The sequence below is a fragment of the Heterocephalus glaber genome, unplaced genomic scaffold, assembly GCF_053883595.1.
Source record: "Heterocephalus glaber isolate CG9 unplaced genomic scaffold, H.glaber_assembly_v1.0 deba00001463, whole genome shotgun sequence".
Lineage (NCBI taxonomy): Eukaryota > Metazoa > Chordata > Mammalia > Rodentia > Bathyergidae > Heterocephalus > Heterocephalus glaber.
The window spans coordinates 11,074,554-11,091,381 of record NW_028258310.1 but is presented as its reverse complement, the minus strand read 5'-3'; the positions used below and the strand labels follow the sequence as shown (position 1 = coordinate 11,091,381).

General features: G+C 39.6%; 2 protein-coding genes across 5 annotated transcripts in view; both read left to right on the top strand.

Moving 5' to 3' along the window:
* Afap1l1 (actin filament associated protein 1 like 1) overlaps nucleotides 1–1,868 on the top strand; it is a 59,756-nt gene extending 57,888 nt beyond the window's left edge. For 2 of the 4 annotated variants that reach the window (XM_004854387.4, XM_004854386.4), the window contains exon 19: nucleotides 757–1,868. In XM_004854387.4, coding sequence (XP_004854444.1) covers nucleotides 757–780 — 24 coding nt within the window. In that variant the 3' untranslated portion in view covers nucleotides 781–1,868. The remainder of the gene's footprint in view (nucleotides 1–756) is intronic. The other 2 variants (XM_087180609.1, XM_021266193.2) reach the window with 2 other exon arrangements.
* A 2,625-nt stretch (nucleotides 1,869–4,493) lies between these two features.
* Grpel2 (GrpE like 2, mitochondrial) lies at nucleotides 4,494–16,232 on the top strand. The gene is made up of 4 exons (XM_004854389.4): nucleotides 4,494–4,659; nucleotides 8,021–8,174; nucleotides 9,197–9,278; nucleotides 12,690–16,232. The coding sequence occupies exons 1-4, from the start codon at nucleotides 4,583–4,585 to the stop codon at nucleotides 13,052–13,054; spliced, it is 678 nt and encodes a 225-aa protein (XP_004854446.1). The 5' UTR covers nucleotides 4,494–4,582; the 3' UTR covers nucleotides 13,055–16,232.
* The last annotated feature ends 596 nt before the right edge of the window (nucleotides 16,233–16,828 follow it).

Sequence of the window (16,828 nt, the reverse complement as noted above, 5' to 3'; positions counted from 1 at the left end):
ACAATAGGTAAAGGAGTAAAAAACATGGCTGTGTCTCAATAAAATATTATTGACAGGTGCTGAAACTTGAATTTCATATCACTTTCACCTGTCATGAAATATACTTCTTTTGATTTATTTTCCCAAACATTTAGAAATATGAAAAGCATTTTTGGCTCATAGGTTATAGAAAAGCAGACAAGACAGATTTGACCACTGGGCCACAATTAGCCAATCCTTTATTTTATGACTTGCAGGCCATTGGAGGAACTATGAATTTTGTTTAACATAATGGAAAGTCACTGGAAAGATTTGAATAAGGTTTTTTTATATGAATTACATTTTTTAAAGGCATTCTGAGCTGGGCACAGTAGCACATGCCTATAATTCCACCTCTCTAGGAGGCTAAAGGATCTAGAAGGATCACAATTTCAAGTCCAGTATAGGAAACTTAGCAACTTTGTGAGATTCTTGCTCAAATTAAAAAAAAAAAATTATAAGGATGTAGTTCAGCATAAAGACCCTGGGTTCAATCCCCAGTACCACTACCCTCCAAAAGCCATTCTGGCTACTATGTTGAAAATGGAAGAGGGGACAAGATAGATCAGCATAATGAAGTGACTTGCTGAGAGCCACAAAGATACTGAGTAGGATCAGGACCCAAGGGTCTCTAACCTGCCCAGTGGAAATCTTTAAATACAGTAAAATGGTTTTTTAATCCAGCAGTCACATTAGAACAGTTAAGAGCCTGATGTGTCTTGTCTTTTTGTACTTCAGGAATGGGAAATGAAGAAGACCTAGAAAGAGGATGAAGATTTCATTCCAAAAGAAATATCAGCTTGTCCACCTAAGGCGGAAATGATTTTTTCCCAGAGACACCAGGAGAAGACTGGAAGTAGCCCCCACTCTCTGGGGCACACAGAAGACTGTCCTTTATTAGTCTTTGTGATTTTAGGGGCCTGGGGAAGGAAAAAGCAGAAGGAAAGAGAGGAGTGGAGGGCATACTTCTGACTTTACAATGGGTAGAAATGAGGGTGGAGGGGGACAAAAGTCTGTGCAACCTTAAAGGTTTTGTTAGCTATCTTTGCCTTCCCTTCTGAAGAAGAAATGAAAGCACATGTGAATAAGCCATTCCATCCCATCTCAGCCTCCCATTCCCAGTCCTTAAGGCAAAGGAGGGCAATGCTGAAACATCAGTGGTGCGGTATAAAGAGAAAGGACTTGGTTCCGATCACACTTGTGCCAACCACATTTCCTGTGGGCAACGCAGATGGCCTGCAAAATCGGTAACATTATCCCTGCCTGCACAAAAGTGAATGAGAGCCATCAATAACATGCAATCCTGCAATCACTCCTCATCTGTTTTAGATCTAAGCAGAGTGCAGCTACTGGAAACTTCTAGATTTGAATATTTTAAAATCAAATACCTGAGTACCCAGAGGGCAAAGAGACTTGATCAACTGATGTATTTTAAGCTCACAGTGATAGGAACATGAAGTTCTAATGTCCATAGGATGTTGAAGGCATTGGACAATAGGGTCATTTGCTGCCAAGTCAAGTCCTTTATTTTATATGACACTGACACTCCTGGAGCTATAGTTAGAACTATGTCTTTGTCCTAATGAAGTTCTTCTATCACACTGGGAGGCCCACCACCCTGCCCTTCTGTATCTGCTATAAAGCAAAACTAGACAACCAGAGGATGGTGGTGCTTTGCTGCCACATAGGTGCTAAGCCTTTTACAAACACTTGATACTTTTATATGTGGTGCAGGACCTCAGGTCCTAAGCGGCCTCTTTTATGCCACTCACTACTGTCTCACACTCTAGGCACTTTATGGGTCTGTCTTTAACGTGTTTCTCTCCAATAAAGATAAAACCATTAACTCATAGAGCTCAACAGTTAGCTCAAGGGGGGAAAACGGGAAGTCCCAAAAGAACTTGTGAACATTTTGTCAGATGCTCAACAGTTAATCCACCTAAAGTTTAACGTACTTCAGCCTAACTGAAACTACCACACTCTGAAGTAGCTGGAGGCCAGAACAGGAAAAATAATCTGACCAAAATCCCCCAGCTGCTCACTGGCAGAGCACATAATTTAGGGGTTATGATCCAAATAGCCCTGGGTTTGAATGCTGCCTTTCCAGTATACCTGCTGGGTAGCCTTAGGAGAATCACTGGACCTGATTTTTGCTTTCCTTATCTGTGAAACAAGATTAACTATTATACTTTCCCTCCAACTGATAGGGGGATTTAGTGAGATAATACATGAGAAGCATCTTGCTTGATGTCAGACAATAGGAAACAAGTCAGTGGTGGCTGCATAAGAAGTCTGACTCAGAAGTCTGTTCTTTCTACTAAGAAGAAATGACTTTTAAATGGCAATTACAGGCATTAAAAGGCAACCAATCCAAGCCAGGCATGCCTGTAATCCCATCACTCTGGAGGCTGAGGCAAGAGGGTGGAGTTCAAGACCTGCCTGGACTACAAGAACAAGAACCTATCTCCAAAAAAAAAAGCAACCAATCCAAACATAGTTTTCATACAAATCCCATTTCAGTTTCTCCAGTAACAAAAGAGCTCACATACTCTGGATTGCCAATTTTCTTTTTTAAAAATACATATACTAGGCCGGGGATTTAGCTCAGTGGTTTTGCCACCTGCTGCGCAAGCACAAGGACCTGAGTTCAATCCCCGGTACCAAAATACATATACTAAATGGCATCCACAAGAATACCCTCAATATCTGTCACATTTTTATGCAGCTATTTTGAGGTTAAATCTCTTCTGCCAATATATCTGGATTCAAGAGGAGAGCCTTTAAATCATTAATAATTAACATGTATGGAGTACGTACCACGCAGGCATTGTTAGCCAGAACCAAGCCCTAAGCACACAGCCTGTGTAGTCACACAGGGTCCCATACTCAGAAGGGCCTATCTGATTTTGCATTGTTGCCTTCATAATTTTTCCCTTTAATAATTTTTGAACAAATGCTGTTTTCCTCTTGTGCCTTAAATTACATAGCTAGTCCTGGCGCTAATCAGTTTTGCAGGCATTATTCCTTTAGTTACCACTAAAATCCTTTGAGATGGGTTATATTATCCCACTTTTTGCAGTTCACTTTGATCTTAGAGCCCTCCTGACTCCAAAGCTCTATTTCGTGTATCTCCCTCCTGTTGCACTGCAGCATTCAGGAGTAGCATTTAATAAACAGATACACTAATGGCTGCATGTATGCAGCACACTTGGGTAAGTTGGCAGCTAAAAGAAATGAAAGCAAAACAGCTAAAGCACAGGTGCTAATTCTTACTCTTGTTAAAATCCCTTATTTGGTCGTGGGGGTTTTTTTGTTTGTTTTTCCAAACTACAGACCAGGGGGCTGAGGTGAGCTTAAAGCTCCACTCTTCCCAACACTTTGGTCTGTTAGAACCCTCCTGTCACTGGATACTCACCAATCACCCTGAGCCCCAGTTTTCTCATACGTAAAAGGGATTCATAACCCCCATAATCCCCTCCCTAAGCCATTTTGCTTTTCTCCTAAGACATTTTAAAAACAACAAAAACAGGGCCAGGGATTTAGCTCAGTGGTGCCACCGCCTGCCTCGAAAGTGCAAAGTCCCGAGTTCGATCCCCGGTACCAAAAAATAAAAACATAAGACGTTGGTTATGACATTTGTGATCTGGGCTTTGGTTGAGATATAAAAGCGCTTAAGATTCCAGTTCTGTACTTAGAATTCAGAGTCAAGCAGGAGGGAAAATCTAACTCAAATTGCGAGAAGCAACGCGTACTTTGGCGACGATTCAGAGTACTGAAGAAGCATGCCCCATTCCCTCTTTTTATTTATTTACTTACTTATCTAGCCATTTATTTAACACTAAGGGTTACCCAGTAATACCAAGACAGAAGATATCTCTCTTGCCTGGGCTATTATTGGAAAAGCTTGTCTCCCCTACCTCTTTTCTTACATTCTGCAGTCTGCTCCTCCAACAAAGTGACTCTTAAAATATGTAAAGATTTTGACACATGTACTCATTGTAATCAGAATAAGGTTCATTCAACAGAAGGGGGGGGGAATGTTGAGAACCTAAAGTAGTCATTGCGAATGACCACAAAATACAGTATTTCTGCCCCGATGGAACTTCTATTTTTGCCAAGAAAAAACGAGATACTACACTTTTTTTTTTTAAGTTAGAAAATACAGGCATCGGCGTAAAAACGAAGAAAAATGGGGGAAAGAGGATGTAGACTCCTTCATTCACGTGATCTGGCCCTCTCCAGCCCTTTTCCACAGCACTATGACCCTCACTTTTATAAACACCGGTTATATTTTGATTTTATATCGCGCTTTGTTGGCCACGAATCCCGCGCCTAGCATCGAGCCTCGTAGTTAAGAAGTGTCCCCACCACGCTAAGAACCAGAAGCGTTTTCTCCCGAGGAACAGAGCAGGGTACCTAAAAACCGGAAGTGCAGCGTTCCTGTTCGAAAATCCCGAGAGGAAACGCTTGCAAAGGCTGCCGGGAGGCGTGGTTTTTAAGCGAGAACAGCTCTTCATTTGGAGTGAGTGCGCTTGCGCTGCATCGGTCCTCTCAGGTCTGGAACATGGCCGCGCGGTCGCTGTGGGCGGTCCGGCGGCTGTTACAGCGCCTACTGGCTTCCAGTACCTCGTCTGAGGGCAGGTAAGCGATGCGGGAGGGGTCAGAGACCTTAAGGCTATGAAGGAAGGCTGTGGGGTGAAGGTGAGAGTTAATTTGGCGAAGGCCAAAAAGACGCGCCAAACCTTTCGGCCTCTTTGACCCGGCATTGACTGCCCCATTTTACGGAGAGGGAAACTGAGGCGCACCTGTTTCCCAAACTGAAGGAGATGCGTGGGCCCGAGGTCATGTCCTGGAAGGTGAGAAGTGCCTCGACTGAATTGCAGATGTACCTCTCTCTCGGGCCCTTCTCTTCAGTGGTGTCCGTGGTTGTGTTTGGGCTCTTGCCCTGACTCCATGTGACCTTAGGCCAGCCCATTCCCCTTCCCCCGTCATCATTTTACCTGTTGGTTAAAGAGAGCATTGGACCGCTTTTCCCCCAACAGCCCTTTGATCCGCTTTAGAGATACTGTGAAATTTCATTTGCTGCCTTTGACTTTTATTAGATCTTTGACCTACTGCAGAATTATTTTCCATTTAATAATTGAAGAAACTGAGGTCTAAAAAAATTGAGTAACTTTTCCAGACATAAATTCTCAGGAACTGGTAGACCCCGAAGTGGAAACTAGGCAGGGCTCTAGAAACAGCGCTTTCATTGAGTGATGTTGATTATTGTCAGAGGCTGTTCCTGGAAAAGAATAAAATTGGGTGAATATGCAATAGGGTCGGAACTCTGGATGTAAATTTTGCTGCAGGGAAATCCCGGAAATTTGCATAACTATTTGTCAACCTTTTTATATTAACACACCTGATTCAACACCCTGTCCTAACACCAAAGTGAAAATTTAAATGGGAGCAGGGGAGAGTTTTATTTCAAGTTTTCTGGCAGTTTGTTGATGATGTAGAGTTTGTTGGTGATCTAAAGAAAAATAGTTCCTTCTTGAAAGATTCCTCCCAGTCCTGTTCTGAAGGAATAGGAATTGGGATCCACTCCAACTTCTTTCATAATCTGAGGTCTAGCCATTTTCTTCTCAAACTGGCCCTGAGGTATTTTGACCTGCTTTTAGTTGGATAAATGTGGTTTTTTATGGGGAATAAGATATTTCACCATGTGTAATTTACCACAGATCTTTGTTGACCATACTTTTTGAACCAAAAATTCAGAACAGCACATCATAATAATTGAATTCAAGACCAACCTGCAAAGTCAGGGAGATAAGTTTTCTTGTCCAGACCTATAAACTAGCTCTTCGCTCTGCCCAGCATGTTCTTCCTCTTTCTTAACACAAACTCTTTACCCAGACGTCACCTTAGTGACCACAATTATATGCCTGTTCATATAAATAAACTATTTGTTTTAAAGAGCTCCTATATCCACAGATTAAGTTTCTTGATAATTTTACCAGAAATCAAATTACCAAGATCAACAAGTGTTAATAGAAACTTTGTTAAACTAGGAGTTGGAACTGTCATAGTGAAAGATCTGTTATAAACTAGCCCCTACTCTAAATTTCTTCCTTTGTAAAATGTCCAACATTTTAGTGAAATCAACCAAGGCCTTTGTGCCCTACATGCATAGAAGCCAGTACTGTGGCACACCAGTTTTTAAGAAAAGAACAAATTCATCGCTTCTCGGCCTTTTGGCTAAGATCAAGTGGAGAAAAGAGCAAACTTTATTATAAGATCAGCTGGTAGGGAGGTCAGGAGTAGATTCCTCAAATCAATCCTCCCCCATTGGTTGGTAATAGAGGAATTTATAGAAAAGGAGAATGGGAGATGCTGCTTGATTAGTGAGAAAGGGAAGTTTTAGGGTTCTTTTGTACAAGCGTAATCATTATGCCTCCTCACAGGTCACATGTTCCTTTTCAGGAAGGAGTTATGATCTATGCGGAAGATTTTGAGCTTATGACATCAGAAGGTCATTAACTGGACCAGCTGGCTTCTGCACATGTCCATTCCTGAAAATCCAGTTTCAAACTGACTTTGAATGGATTCTGGAGATACTTCCTGAAAGATAACTAAAGCACTTTGTTATTTAAGGACTTATGTCCGGTTATGTCCAAGCCTTAGCTAATTTCACTACCTATGCAAATTCTAGATTACATGACTGGTTGAATACAGGATCAGTTTTAGTCACATATTACAGCCCAGAGGCTGTAATATACAGTATTTTATAAGTATTTCATTGACTTCATTTTACAAATAGGTGAGTTCCCAACTCAGAATTTCTTTCTCAGTGCAGGTTCTCCTCCCTGAAAGCATTATAAATTGTGGTCAAGAAAGCTTAGAACACTGCTTAATTCCCTTTACTAGAACTAATTTTCTCCTTCTGTAAGATGAAGGGTAGAACCAAACTATAACTGTGGTTTTGAATTTTCACTTCTGGTATTGCCCCTTTGGTTCTGGGAATTAGTCTTGGTTTCCTCTTTGGTGACTTTTGTGTACTCATTTGTGGATATTTCTACTGTCTGATGCTCAGTGTTCTGTCTCAACAGAATGCTAGCTCTGTGGCCTGTGATTTGTTTGCTTTTTTAGAGACAGGGTCTTGCTATGTTGCCCAGGTAGCCTCATGATCCTCTCATGTCCCCCTCCCCAGTTGCTGAAACTGTAAGCACACACCACTTTATCCAGCTTACCTGTGTGATCTTGAACAAGTCATTAAGCCTTCAGCCTCTCGGCTTCAGTTTCTTCGTCAGTAAAATAGAGATGATAATAGCACTTATCTCATGTTATGAGTAACAGCTATTCATAATAGCAAAAAAATGGAAACAACCCAAATGTCTATCAGCTGACAGATGGATAAAATGGCATATCCACACAATGAAATATTACCTAGCAATAAAAATAACCAATTACTGACAAATGCAGTTACATGGATGAACCTTAAACACAAACCAGAATACTCCCAAATGACCACATATATGACCTCATTTATGTTAAACATCCATACAAGGCAAATCTATAGAAGACAAAAAATATGTTTGGCTTTCTCAGAGCACAAGATTTGGGTACAAATGGAAAACAACTTCTAGTAGTTATAAGCTTTTTCTTGTGGTGATAAAGATGTTCTAAAATTCTGATGCTTGCCCAACTGAATATCCTAAATACTTTTGAATTGTACACTTAAATGATTAATTATATGGCTGAGAATTACATATCAATAAAATTATTTTTTAAAAGCTCTTTAAAAACAGTAGTGATTAGCTCATGTACTGTGAAATAAAAAGAGGATGCTGGTTAAACAGTACACATTACTTAGTAAGGACTTTATAGTGTTTATTTATCACTGTGACTCAAAACAGTCTCTAGAGATTCACTATGGGGAACTTTCTGGTCTCTAAATTTTGTTGTTTTGCCTTTTTATAATGGCATTTATTCTTCATGTACCACCTCACACCTGCTTTAGGGGATGGCTGCACCCATTTAGCACTGCCACCCAGAGAACTGCAGGTGAGGATTGCGGTTCTGAGGACCCTCCTGATGAGCTTGGGCCCTCTCTTGCTGAACGAGCCTTAAAGTTAAAAGCTGTTAAACTAGAGAAAGAAGTCCAGGATTTAACAGTGAGTAGATTTCATATTATCTATTCTTCACTTTCTTTCTGTGACTTAAATAACCAAGTAAAAAAAAAAAGTTTTCCTGGTAGCAGAGATCAAACTCAGAACCTTGTGCTTGCAAGGCAGGCGCAGTGCCACTGAGCTAAATCCCTGGCCCACCAAGTAAAATTTTTATATCCACTTAAAAATGAGGTTTGCTCTGGGCAAAAAAGAATCAGTAGTAATTAACTATTAATTAACTGGCTATTATTAATTAACTATAACTGGCTACGGACAGTTATCTCTTTTTAGTTTCCTGTTGTGTCACAGCAGTTATACATCTGACATTTTGGCAATTTTAAGGAGGTACAGTGCCTTACAGGTAGTAGACAGTCAATAAATGTCAGTTGAATTTGTGAGGTCAGTGACCATTGTACTCTGCTGAGCAGACCACATGTGGCATACTATACTGTCTCGGGTTGACACTCCTTGCAGGAGATGCATAGATAAACCAGAGTAATCCCAAAGTCTGACCTTACTTAGCATGATATGGAGGCTTGAAAGCATGTCTTATGAGACCAATTGAGGGAATCAGGAATTCTAAGAATGCAGGTGAAAAGGGCTAAAATAAGCACAAATAGATGACATACTTGTAAAACTTAATCTCAGTTCTAGGGCTAAGTCAGTGAAAGAAAGTTGGAGGTTAGTGGTGTTAGGCAAATGTGAGACAGAAAACTTTTTCTCAAGATAATGAGCTGGAAAATTATTATGTTCAAGCTACCAGGCTAAATGACTACTTACCAGAGCTCCTAGAGTAAGTTCCTGCTTTGACTGGGGATTTGGAGTAGTTAATGTAAGATTTTTACAATTTGTAGTTTGTTTTATAAAAACACAGCACACGCCTGCCTCACAAGCGCAAGGTGTCCCAAGTTTAATCCCCAGTACCAAAAAACAAACAAAAACATAGCACAGAGGTGAAATTTATTTAGAAAAGTAAAAAAGAGAAGCATTTGTTTTCTAATCCTTTTGATTTTGCTTTTGATGTTCAGCTGAGATATCAGAGAGCTGTAGCTGATTGTGAAAACATCAGGAGACGAACCCAGAGATGTGTGGAAGATGCCAAGATATTTGGTGAGACATTTATTCATAATAAAATATATTTCAATCAAAGGGTACATACTTAGCAGATTTGCCAACTGAACATGGTAAAAATATATCTGAGTCCTTAATGGATCCCTCTCCTACCCTTCCATTCCCTTAGGCTTTCTGTGCCACTTAGCAGGAACAGTGTCACTTAACCATTTGCTAAAATAATGTTGGATTTTCTTTTAACCAAACCTTTACTTTCTAAGCATGTACATTTACTACAGTTCAAACATTCTAGTGCTTATACGAACAATTCTGTTTAGCTAATTAATGTGAAACATTAAGACACTCAGGAAAATCTAAAGAGCAAGCAGAAGGGTAGTTAGGAATGCTGAAATTTGCTTAATGGAAGCAAGATTGGTCTATATCCATAGGACAAAAATCAACAATATCTCCACCAGATGATTTTCACAGCTATAGACAAGAATCCTTTGCTTTATTGTCAATAATCAGATTCAGTCTACAACTTGGTGAGTTATAAAGTAGCTTGAAGATGAAAGCTCAGCTCAGATCACAGAATCAGATAACTTAAAAGGCTGTCCTGTACCCCATGTATTTTTTCATGGAAGAAATTTAATAGTTTTTCAGAACTTTTACCCTAACCATACCATATCTGGTTCCAGAAGTTTCTGAGAAAGTGTTAATTGAATAACCAGGATTCGGGAGCAGGGAGCAAATCTGTGTTTACTTGCTATACTTTGAATTTCATATGGAATATTGTGCTTTCTGGCATCATACATAGAATGAAAGTGTTTGAGAATCCCCTTGATGTTGCCTTGTCCAGTCCCTGTATCACTTTCCTTCCTGTTACCTGGATTTGATCTGCTATTTGTGCACAGAATTACCTTGTGCACAAATTTGTTATGCTCTTCACTTCTGTCCTGTCCCATTTCATTGCTTTGGCATAGCCTCTGCTGTTTGCTCAGTGCTTTATACCTCATGCTTTTAGTGTCAATGCAGTACTAAGCCACAAATTGTGTTCCTGATACTTCAACCAAGTTTTAATCTCTTATTTCTAACTTTACAGCAGGACTTAGCAAACTGTAGCCTGCCACCAGCTAGTCTGTAGTTTTGAATTTCATCCTTTAAAATTCGTTGAAACTTGTTTTCTCTTTTGTTATATAGTCACCTCTATAAGACCCATTATTTTGCCTCTTGTCCCACAAAGTCTAAAATATTTACTGTATGGCCTTTTACAGGAAAAAATTGCTGCCCTCTGAGCAGTGGGAATCTCTACCAAACAGGCTGGCTATAATAACAGGGAGAGACTTTTGCTATAACTCCTGCTTGAGGGGAGAGTGTAGGTAGACTTTTTTATTAAGAGTTGAGCTTTGAATTAGAACTAGCTTATGTCAGTTTACTTAAAAAGTAGTAAAATTCCCAGGAACAAATCCATGTTAAATTCAAAAGAATTTGATAGTTAATCTGACTTACTAACTTATAGCAAAAGATGCCACCTAAGTCATTTGCTTAGGTTTTCCTCCCAGTGGCCAGAAGTACTTAAAAATTAAAAGTTACTAGGTGAGTATGGAGGTAGAAGGAAAGTAATTGTTTGTTGTTGTTTTTTCTGGTGTTGGGATTGATCTCAGAGCCTTTACACTGAGCTGCCTCCCCAGCCCTTTTTTATTTTCTATTTTGACCTGGTTCTCACCTAGTACCTAAATTGCCCAGGTTGGGCTTGAATTTGTAATCCTCCTGCCTCAGCCCTCCAGCTGGGGGATTATAGGCGTGCACCACCACATACAGCTAGTAGAATATTTCTACAGGATATAGCATGATATCTCTGACCTTCCAAGGATAGTTTTGTCTCCATAACTTTTTTTTTTGGTACCAGGGATCGAACTCAGGACCTTGCGCTTACAAGGCAGGCACAGTGCTAAATCCCCGACCCCTCATAATATAACTTACTGGTCAGTTTTCTAACGGGTTATGTGATCATCATCAATCTGTTAACATAATACAGTAATTAGAACAGAATCAGGAACTTGAGTCCTCATCTAACAGACAAGAAAATGTAAGCTTCTGTTTAACCATATTCACAGACTTCACTGACTAGAAGCAAGGTCTCTGTACCTTGGCAGTGTACAGCTCAGAAACTTGCCGCTTTTAAAATTCTTTTAGAAGGTTTGTAGGTATAGCTCAGTGCAGAGCACTTGCCTAGCACATGGGGATGGGTTTGATCCCCAGCACCATGAAAGAAAAAAAAAGAGTAAAACCACCAAAATTCTGTTAGCAAGGCTTATTTTCTAGAAATGCCTTCTGGTTTCACTCTCACATCAGGCTAAACCATAACCAATGTAGATTACTTCAGTTGGCTTTCCTGGTGTTTCCTTCTGACCCTATTTGTCATAGCCCCCAATCCATTATATGTGCTATTACTCAGCTGATAAGAATCAGACTTCCACACATGTTTTCCCCAAGAAGCCCTACAAGATCTATTGGTGCCTGGCAGTTAAAGGTAGAATTCTTCCTTCTCCTTGAGTCCTTCTTTCCCATTGAGGCAGTAAGTCTTCAAAGATCTTTCCTCTGTCGTACCTTACTGCTTACCTACGGCTGACCCTTCTTACCTTTGAGTATGGTTAAGGTGCCACCTATTTTGGCACAGGGCCTTAAACTTGTCCCTGAGATTAACAAAGTCCTTGCCCCTCACAAACCCCCACCAAGTATTGTATCATAAACATTTCTAATGATGGAACTTCTTACTCTCTTCTATGTAAGAATAATCAAGTTGCAGAACTGGAAAGAATGGGATTTCTTAATAACGGAGCTTACTTTTATCTTGTAACATTTCATGTGATTCTGAAAAGTTTTGTGATCTATCTCTAGCAACTTCATAGCAAAGTAGTTGAGAGATAGCACATCTAAAAGTATCTTACCTTCCTGCTATATTAGCCAGTCCTCAAGAATAAACCACCCTTTGACAACCTTAACATAGTGTTGCCTTTTGTATTGCCACCCCCTCCTACCTCCCATGAATTGATAATACCCTGTCCCTGTTGAAAATGGGGCTTTGGCACAAGTGACACAGGCAAGAATGTTTAAATGTTCATAACTTAATACTAAAGGTGAATAGCAACAAAAATACAAGAAGCAGAAAAGTAGTAATTTTAAAAGGGCAGACTTTTTAGCTTATTGTAGGTAAGCTTAACCTAGTTCATGGATTCAAACCTTTACCCCATTTCCCAGAAGGGTTCCTGGTCATATATACCTTCTGAAAGAGACTGACTCATCATTCGGGTTGGGGTGGTAAGGAGCGATGATCCCTGTGTGACAGCCTTCCCACTTTCTGGAGTGCCAGGGTAAAGTATACTAACCATGTATTTGGGCCTGCTGCAGATTTCACCCCTAAAGGCAGAGTGATTTCCTCATAAACATAAGTGTCTGGTTTCTCTGTAGGAATCCAAAGTTTTTGTAAGGACTTGGTGGAGGTGGCAGACATTTTGGAGAAGACTACTGAGTGTATTTCCGAAGAAACAAAGGCTGGGGACCAGAAGCTCACTCTGGAGAAAGTCTTCCGAGGGTTGTCACTTCTGGAAGCAAAGCTGAAAAGTGTATTTGCCAAGCATGGTCTGGAGAAGATGGCACCCATTGGTGACAAATACGATCCCCATGAGCATGAACTCATCTGTCATGTGCCAGCTGGCGTTGGGGTGCAGCCTGGCACTGTGGCGTTAGTAAGGCAAGATGGCTACAAACTTCATGGCCGCACCATTAGACTTGCCCAGGTGGAAGTGGCAGTGGAGTCTCAGAAGAGACTATGAACAGACCAACAGGAACAGAATATTCTCCCAGGGTGCAGTCACCTGTGTTTCCTTTATTTATTAACCTAGGTTTGTATTGTACATGAGGTACTTCATGTGATGTTTTGGATATAGTCATATTGGCTTTATTTCTAAGATATTTCTGTTGATTTTATGTGACCCGTTTGGTCTCATCAGAAGTCTTTACCATCAGGCATTTGAACAATGAGACAAATGTTCCTATGGCCTTTATCAAAATATGTTTACAAAAATTATTTTTAAATTGGTACTCTGATTGACTTTGAATCCAAAATTCTCTTAACTATGTTTCTTCAGCTAATCATTGAAATTAGTACAATATCATGTATTTGTGGAAAAAGACAGTAGAGATTGAGTCAACATGTGGGTACTTAGATGATAAAGCTTTACACTTATATAAAAATTTAGATCACGTGGGTTGATTTTTATATACGTGGATTTTCAGGACTTCCTTTCTTGTTTTATTATTTTTCATTTAACCATCCTTTGTGGTACCTGCTAGGCTTTGTACTCACATCATTATTCCATACTCACCCCTTTCCAGCTCCAATTGGAAGGGCAGAAAGGTCAGGCTAGACTTGGAACCAGAGAGCATCAAGCAATTTGAGATACCTCCCTTTTCAGCAGAGAATTATTTTCAGCCTTTCTAAATATATCATAATTTCGGGCACACTGAAACAGCACCCACAGCTAATGACTCAAATGAGTCTGTATAGGTAATTATCTACAGCTGCTCGTTCCACCTGCCCTGACTACACTTTTGTCAAATTTGCTTTGGAATACTATACTTAATTGGATTATGAAAGGACGGTGATCTGGACAAAAACATTAGGTTTCCACAGTTTCTCATTTCATTCAGTTCTCTATGTTTTGGGTTTTGTGTGTTTGTTTAATTGGTACTCACAAATCACTACCTCTCTTACACTGACAACCTTTATTTTTTCATTTTTGTGGTGCTTGGAATCAAACCCAGGGTCTTAAGCATGCTGTGCTCCTGAGTTATTTCTCTAGCCCTGTCACTTTATTTCCTAGGATTTATATCCATCAAAACTTACATTTGTGTAAACATCTAGTTCCTCTTTTATGCATTAACCTCCTGAACATAGTAGACCTGTGTATCTTTTTCAGTCTTTGTAGCTAGTGTTGTGTAAAAGCTGTGTCCAAGAAATGACTAAGTGAATGAATAATACATCAGTCAGATGTTAGAAGTCTTGGAGATATTTTAATTTTAGAAGAGGCCTTAATCTAATTCTATCCTTTCTGTTTCTTCTGAGTTATGAGTATTTACTCTATTTAGGACTGGACTCAAAGGAGAAAATCTCAATAATAATTTTAATATGGAACACGTAGACATTATGTTCAATAATTTAAGATTAATATTCATGCAAATATGTCCCCAGCAGACAATTAGTTGTTGGATGTACAGTGTAAATTCATTGCCACAAAGTCCACTTCCTCTGGAACTCCAAAACCCTATAGGGAAGCAAAACTGGCTTCCTTTCACCCTTCTAAGTTTCCTTGACTACGCTGTGAATTAAACTGACATAAGATGGAGAAAAAACATACTTCATTATTATATATGTATGCATGTGAGACTCAAAGAAGGGCCAGATAGTTGAGTCTTATATGGCCTCCTGAACTATAAACTGGTCTCCTACAGTCATATTTTGGAGTGGTTAGTTATCCTCTTCGACAGTAGAGATAAATATACTACACAGACATGTAACAATAAAGCCATCCTCTAAATATTACCGTCTCCATCAGATTTTCAAAAAGCACATGGAGACTGGGGATGGTATAACTCAGTGTATAGAGCAGGGGTGGGGGGACATGGACAAGGAAACATGCACTCTTAAAATGGAACCAAAAGATTTTTTTGGAATTCCTCTAAATGCATACTGTAAATTTAATGAATAATCAAATTTACATTAGGAATTAGTCCTTTTTTGCCTTAATTCCTGTCATATTGCCAGATGGTGACAATAAGAAAAGGAGCCAATTAGCCATGTGGGTTTGAGGATCACTAGCAATCATATCAATGAACTGGAATTAGCCATAATTTTATGTATGAAATGTTCTGATTACCTAAAGAGTTTTTTACCTCCTGTTTTTGCAAGTAGATTGAGAATAATTTTTAGGTTCTTTTGTTATTCAGTAATTTTGCAAACTTAAAGTGTGTGTTTAGAACTAGAAGATAAAGCTGTAATAGTAAAAATGTCAAATTGGAGGGCTTCAGGGAGCCAGAGCAGTATAATAGAGATAAGGCTTGTTAGGCATAGATTTGTAAATAAATTTCAGCTCTGTCACCTGTGTAACTTTGGTCAACAGTCATTTCACTCTTCTGAGTTTGTTTATAAAATGATAATTCTCTCATGATACTGTGAGGATTAAGTGAAATGTGTAAATTGCCTACTACAGTAGGCCTTCATATTTATTTTTATTTTTTTCTGCATTTTTATAGCTGCCTAAAGTGTATGGAAAGAGGAAGACTCCCTAAAGGGTGATTATTTTTTAAATATTGTAAGCTAGTCATTCGCAGTGGCTTATTTTCCTTCCAGTTCTTATTTTTTGTTTTCTTTTAACAACAACAACAAAAAAGACAGCTTTTTTTTTTTTGGTACTGGGGATCAAACTTGGGACCTTGTGCTTGCAAAGCAGGTGGTGGAACCACTGAACTAAATCCCCGGGCCCAAGGTTGTTACTAAACCAACATGGGGGGGGGGGGGGCACTACCAGGGATCGAACTTGGGACCTTGTACTTGCAAGGCAGGTGGCGGCACCACTGAACTAAATCCCCAGCCCAAAGCAACATATTTTTAGACTGAAGAAGCAAGAAAGAAAATTATGCTCATGCTCTTATCTTCATCTTTATATATATAAAGTGGGAAGACATTAGCTTGTAGGTGACATAAGGAAACTTTTCCTCACTTGAAGGGGGGATTTTGGTGTACTATTAGTACTGAGATTCTACAAATCTTTCATTGACTTTACTGTCATAAAGGAATCATTTTGGCACTGATAAGTTTTATATTTGGTGCTAATTCATGACAAAAAATATGAATGAACAGAGGTTCTTAAAACACTACAGCAAAAGGCAAATAAGGAAAACTAAGGATGAAATGTAATATTCAGAAATGTAATAAAACCCAAATTGAAATAACTGCAGTCCAAGTGGTATTTTTTCATTTGTGGTTCTGGGGATCAAACCCAGGGCTTCTCACACTAGGAAAATGCTGTACCCCTGATCCACAGCCACCAGCCCCAGTTCATGTGTTTAGAGGCTTTGTCTGCCTGGTTCAAGAAGTATACTTCGTTGACTGCTGGTCACCCATGGGGGTGCTCAGGAAAAGTGCCTTAAGGGCCGGGGATTTAGCTCAGTGGTGTCAGCGCCTGCCTTGAAACCACAAGGTCCTGAGTTCGATCCCCGGTACCAAAAAAAAAAAAAAAAAGTGCCTTAAGATCTTAACACAGCAAAGTGCATTCATTCTGTGTATGTTTTCTATACCCTGCTTCCATGTGGAAGTCTCTACCTCTTGGTTTATTTTCTTCTTTGTGTTCGCTTTTTAATTTAGTTGTCTTACATACTTTACTGCACTTCTGCTGACCATCCTCCTAAGCAGATTGCTCGCATCTGGCCTCAATCTGACCTTCAGTTTCCCGGTGTTCTTCCCAGCTTCTGACTACCTGAGCTTGTCTTTTCCTCTTCTTAATTGGCTCCCATATATTCAGCTTCCTGGCTAAATGACCCTCTTTGGA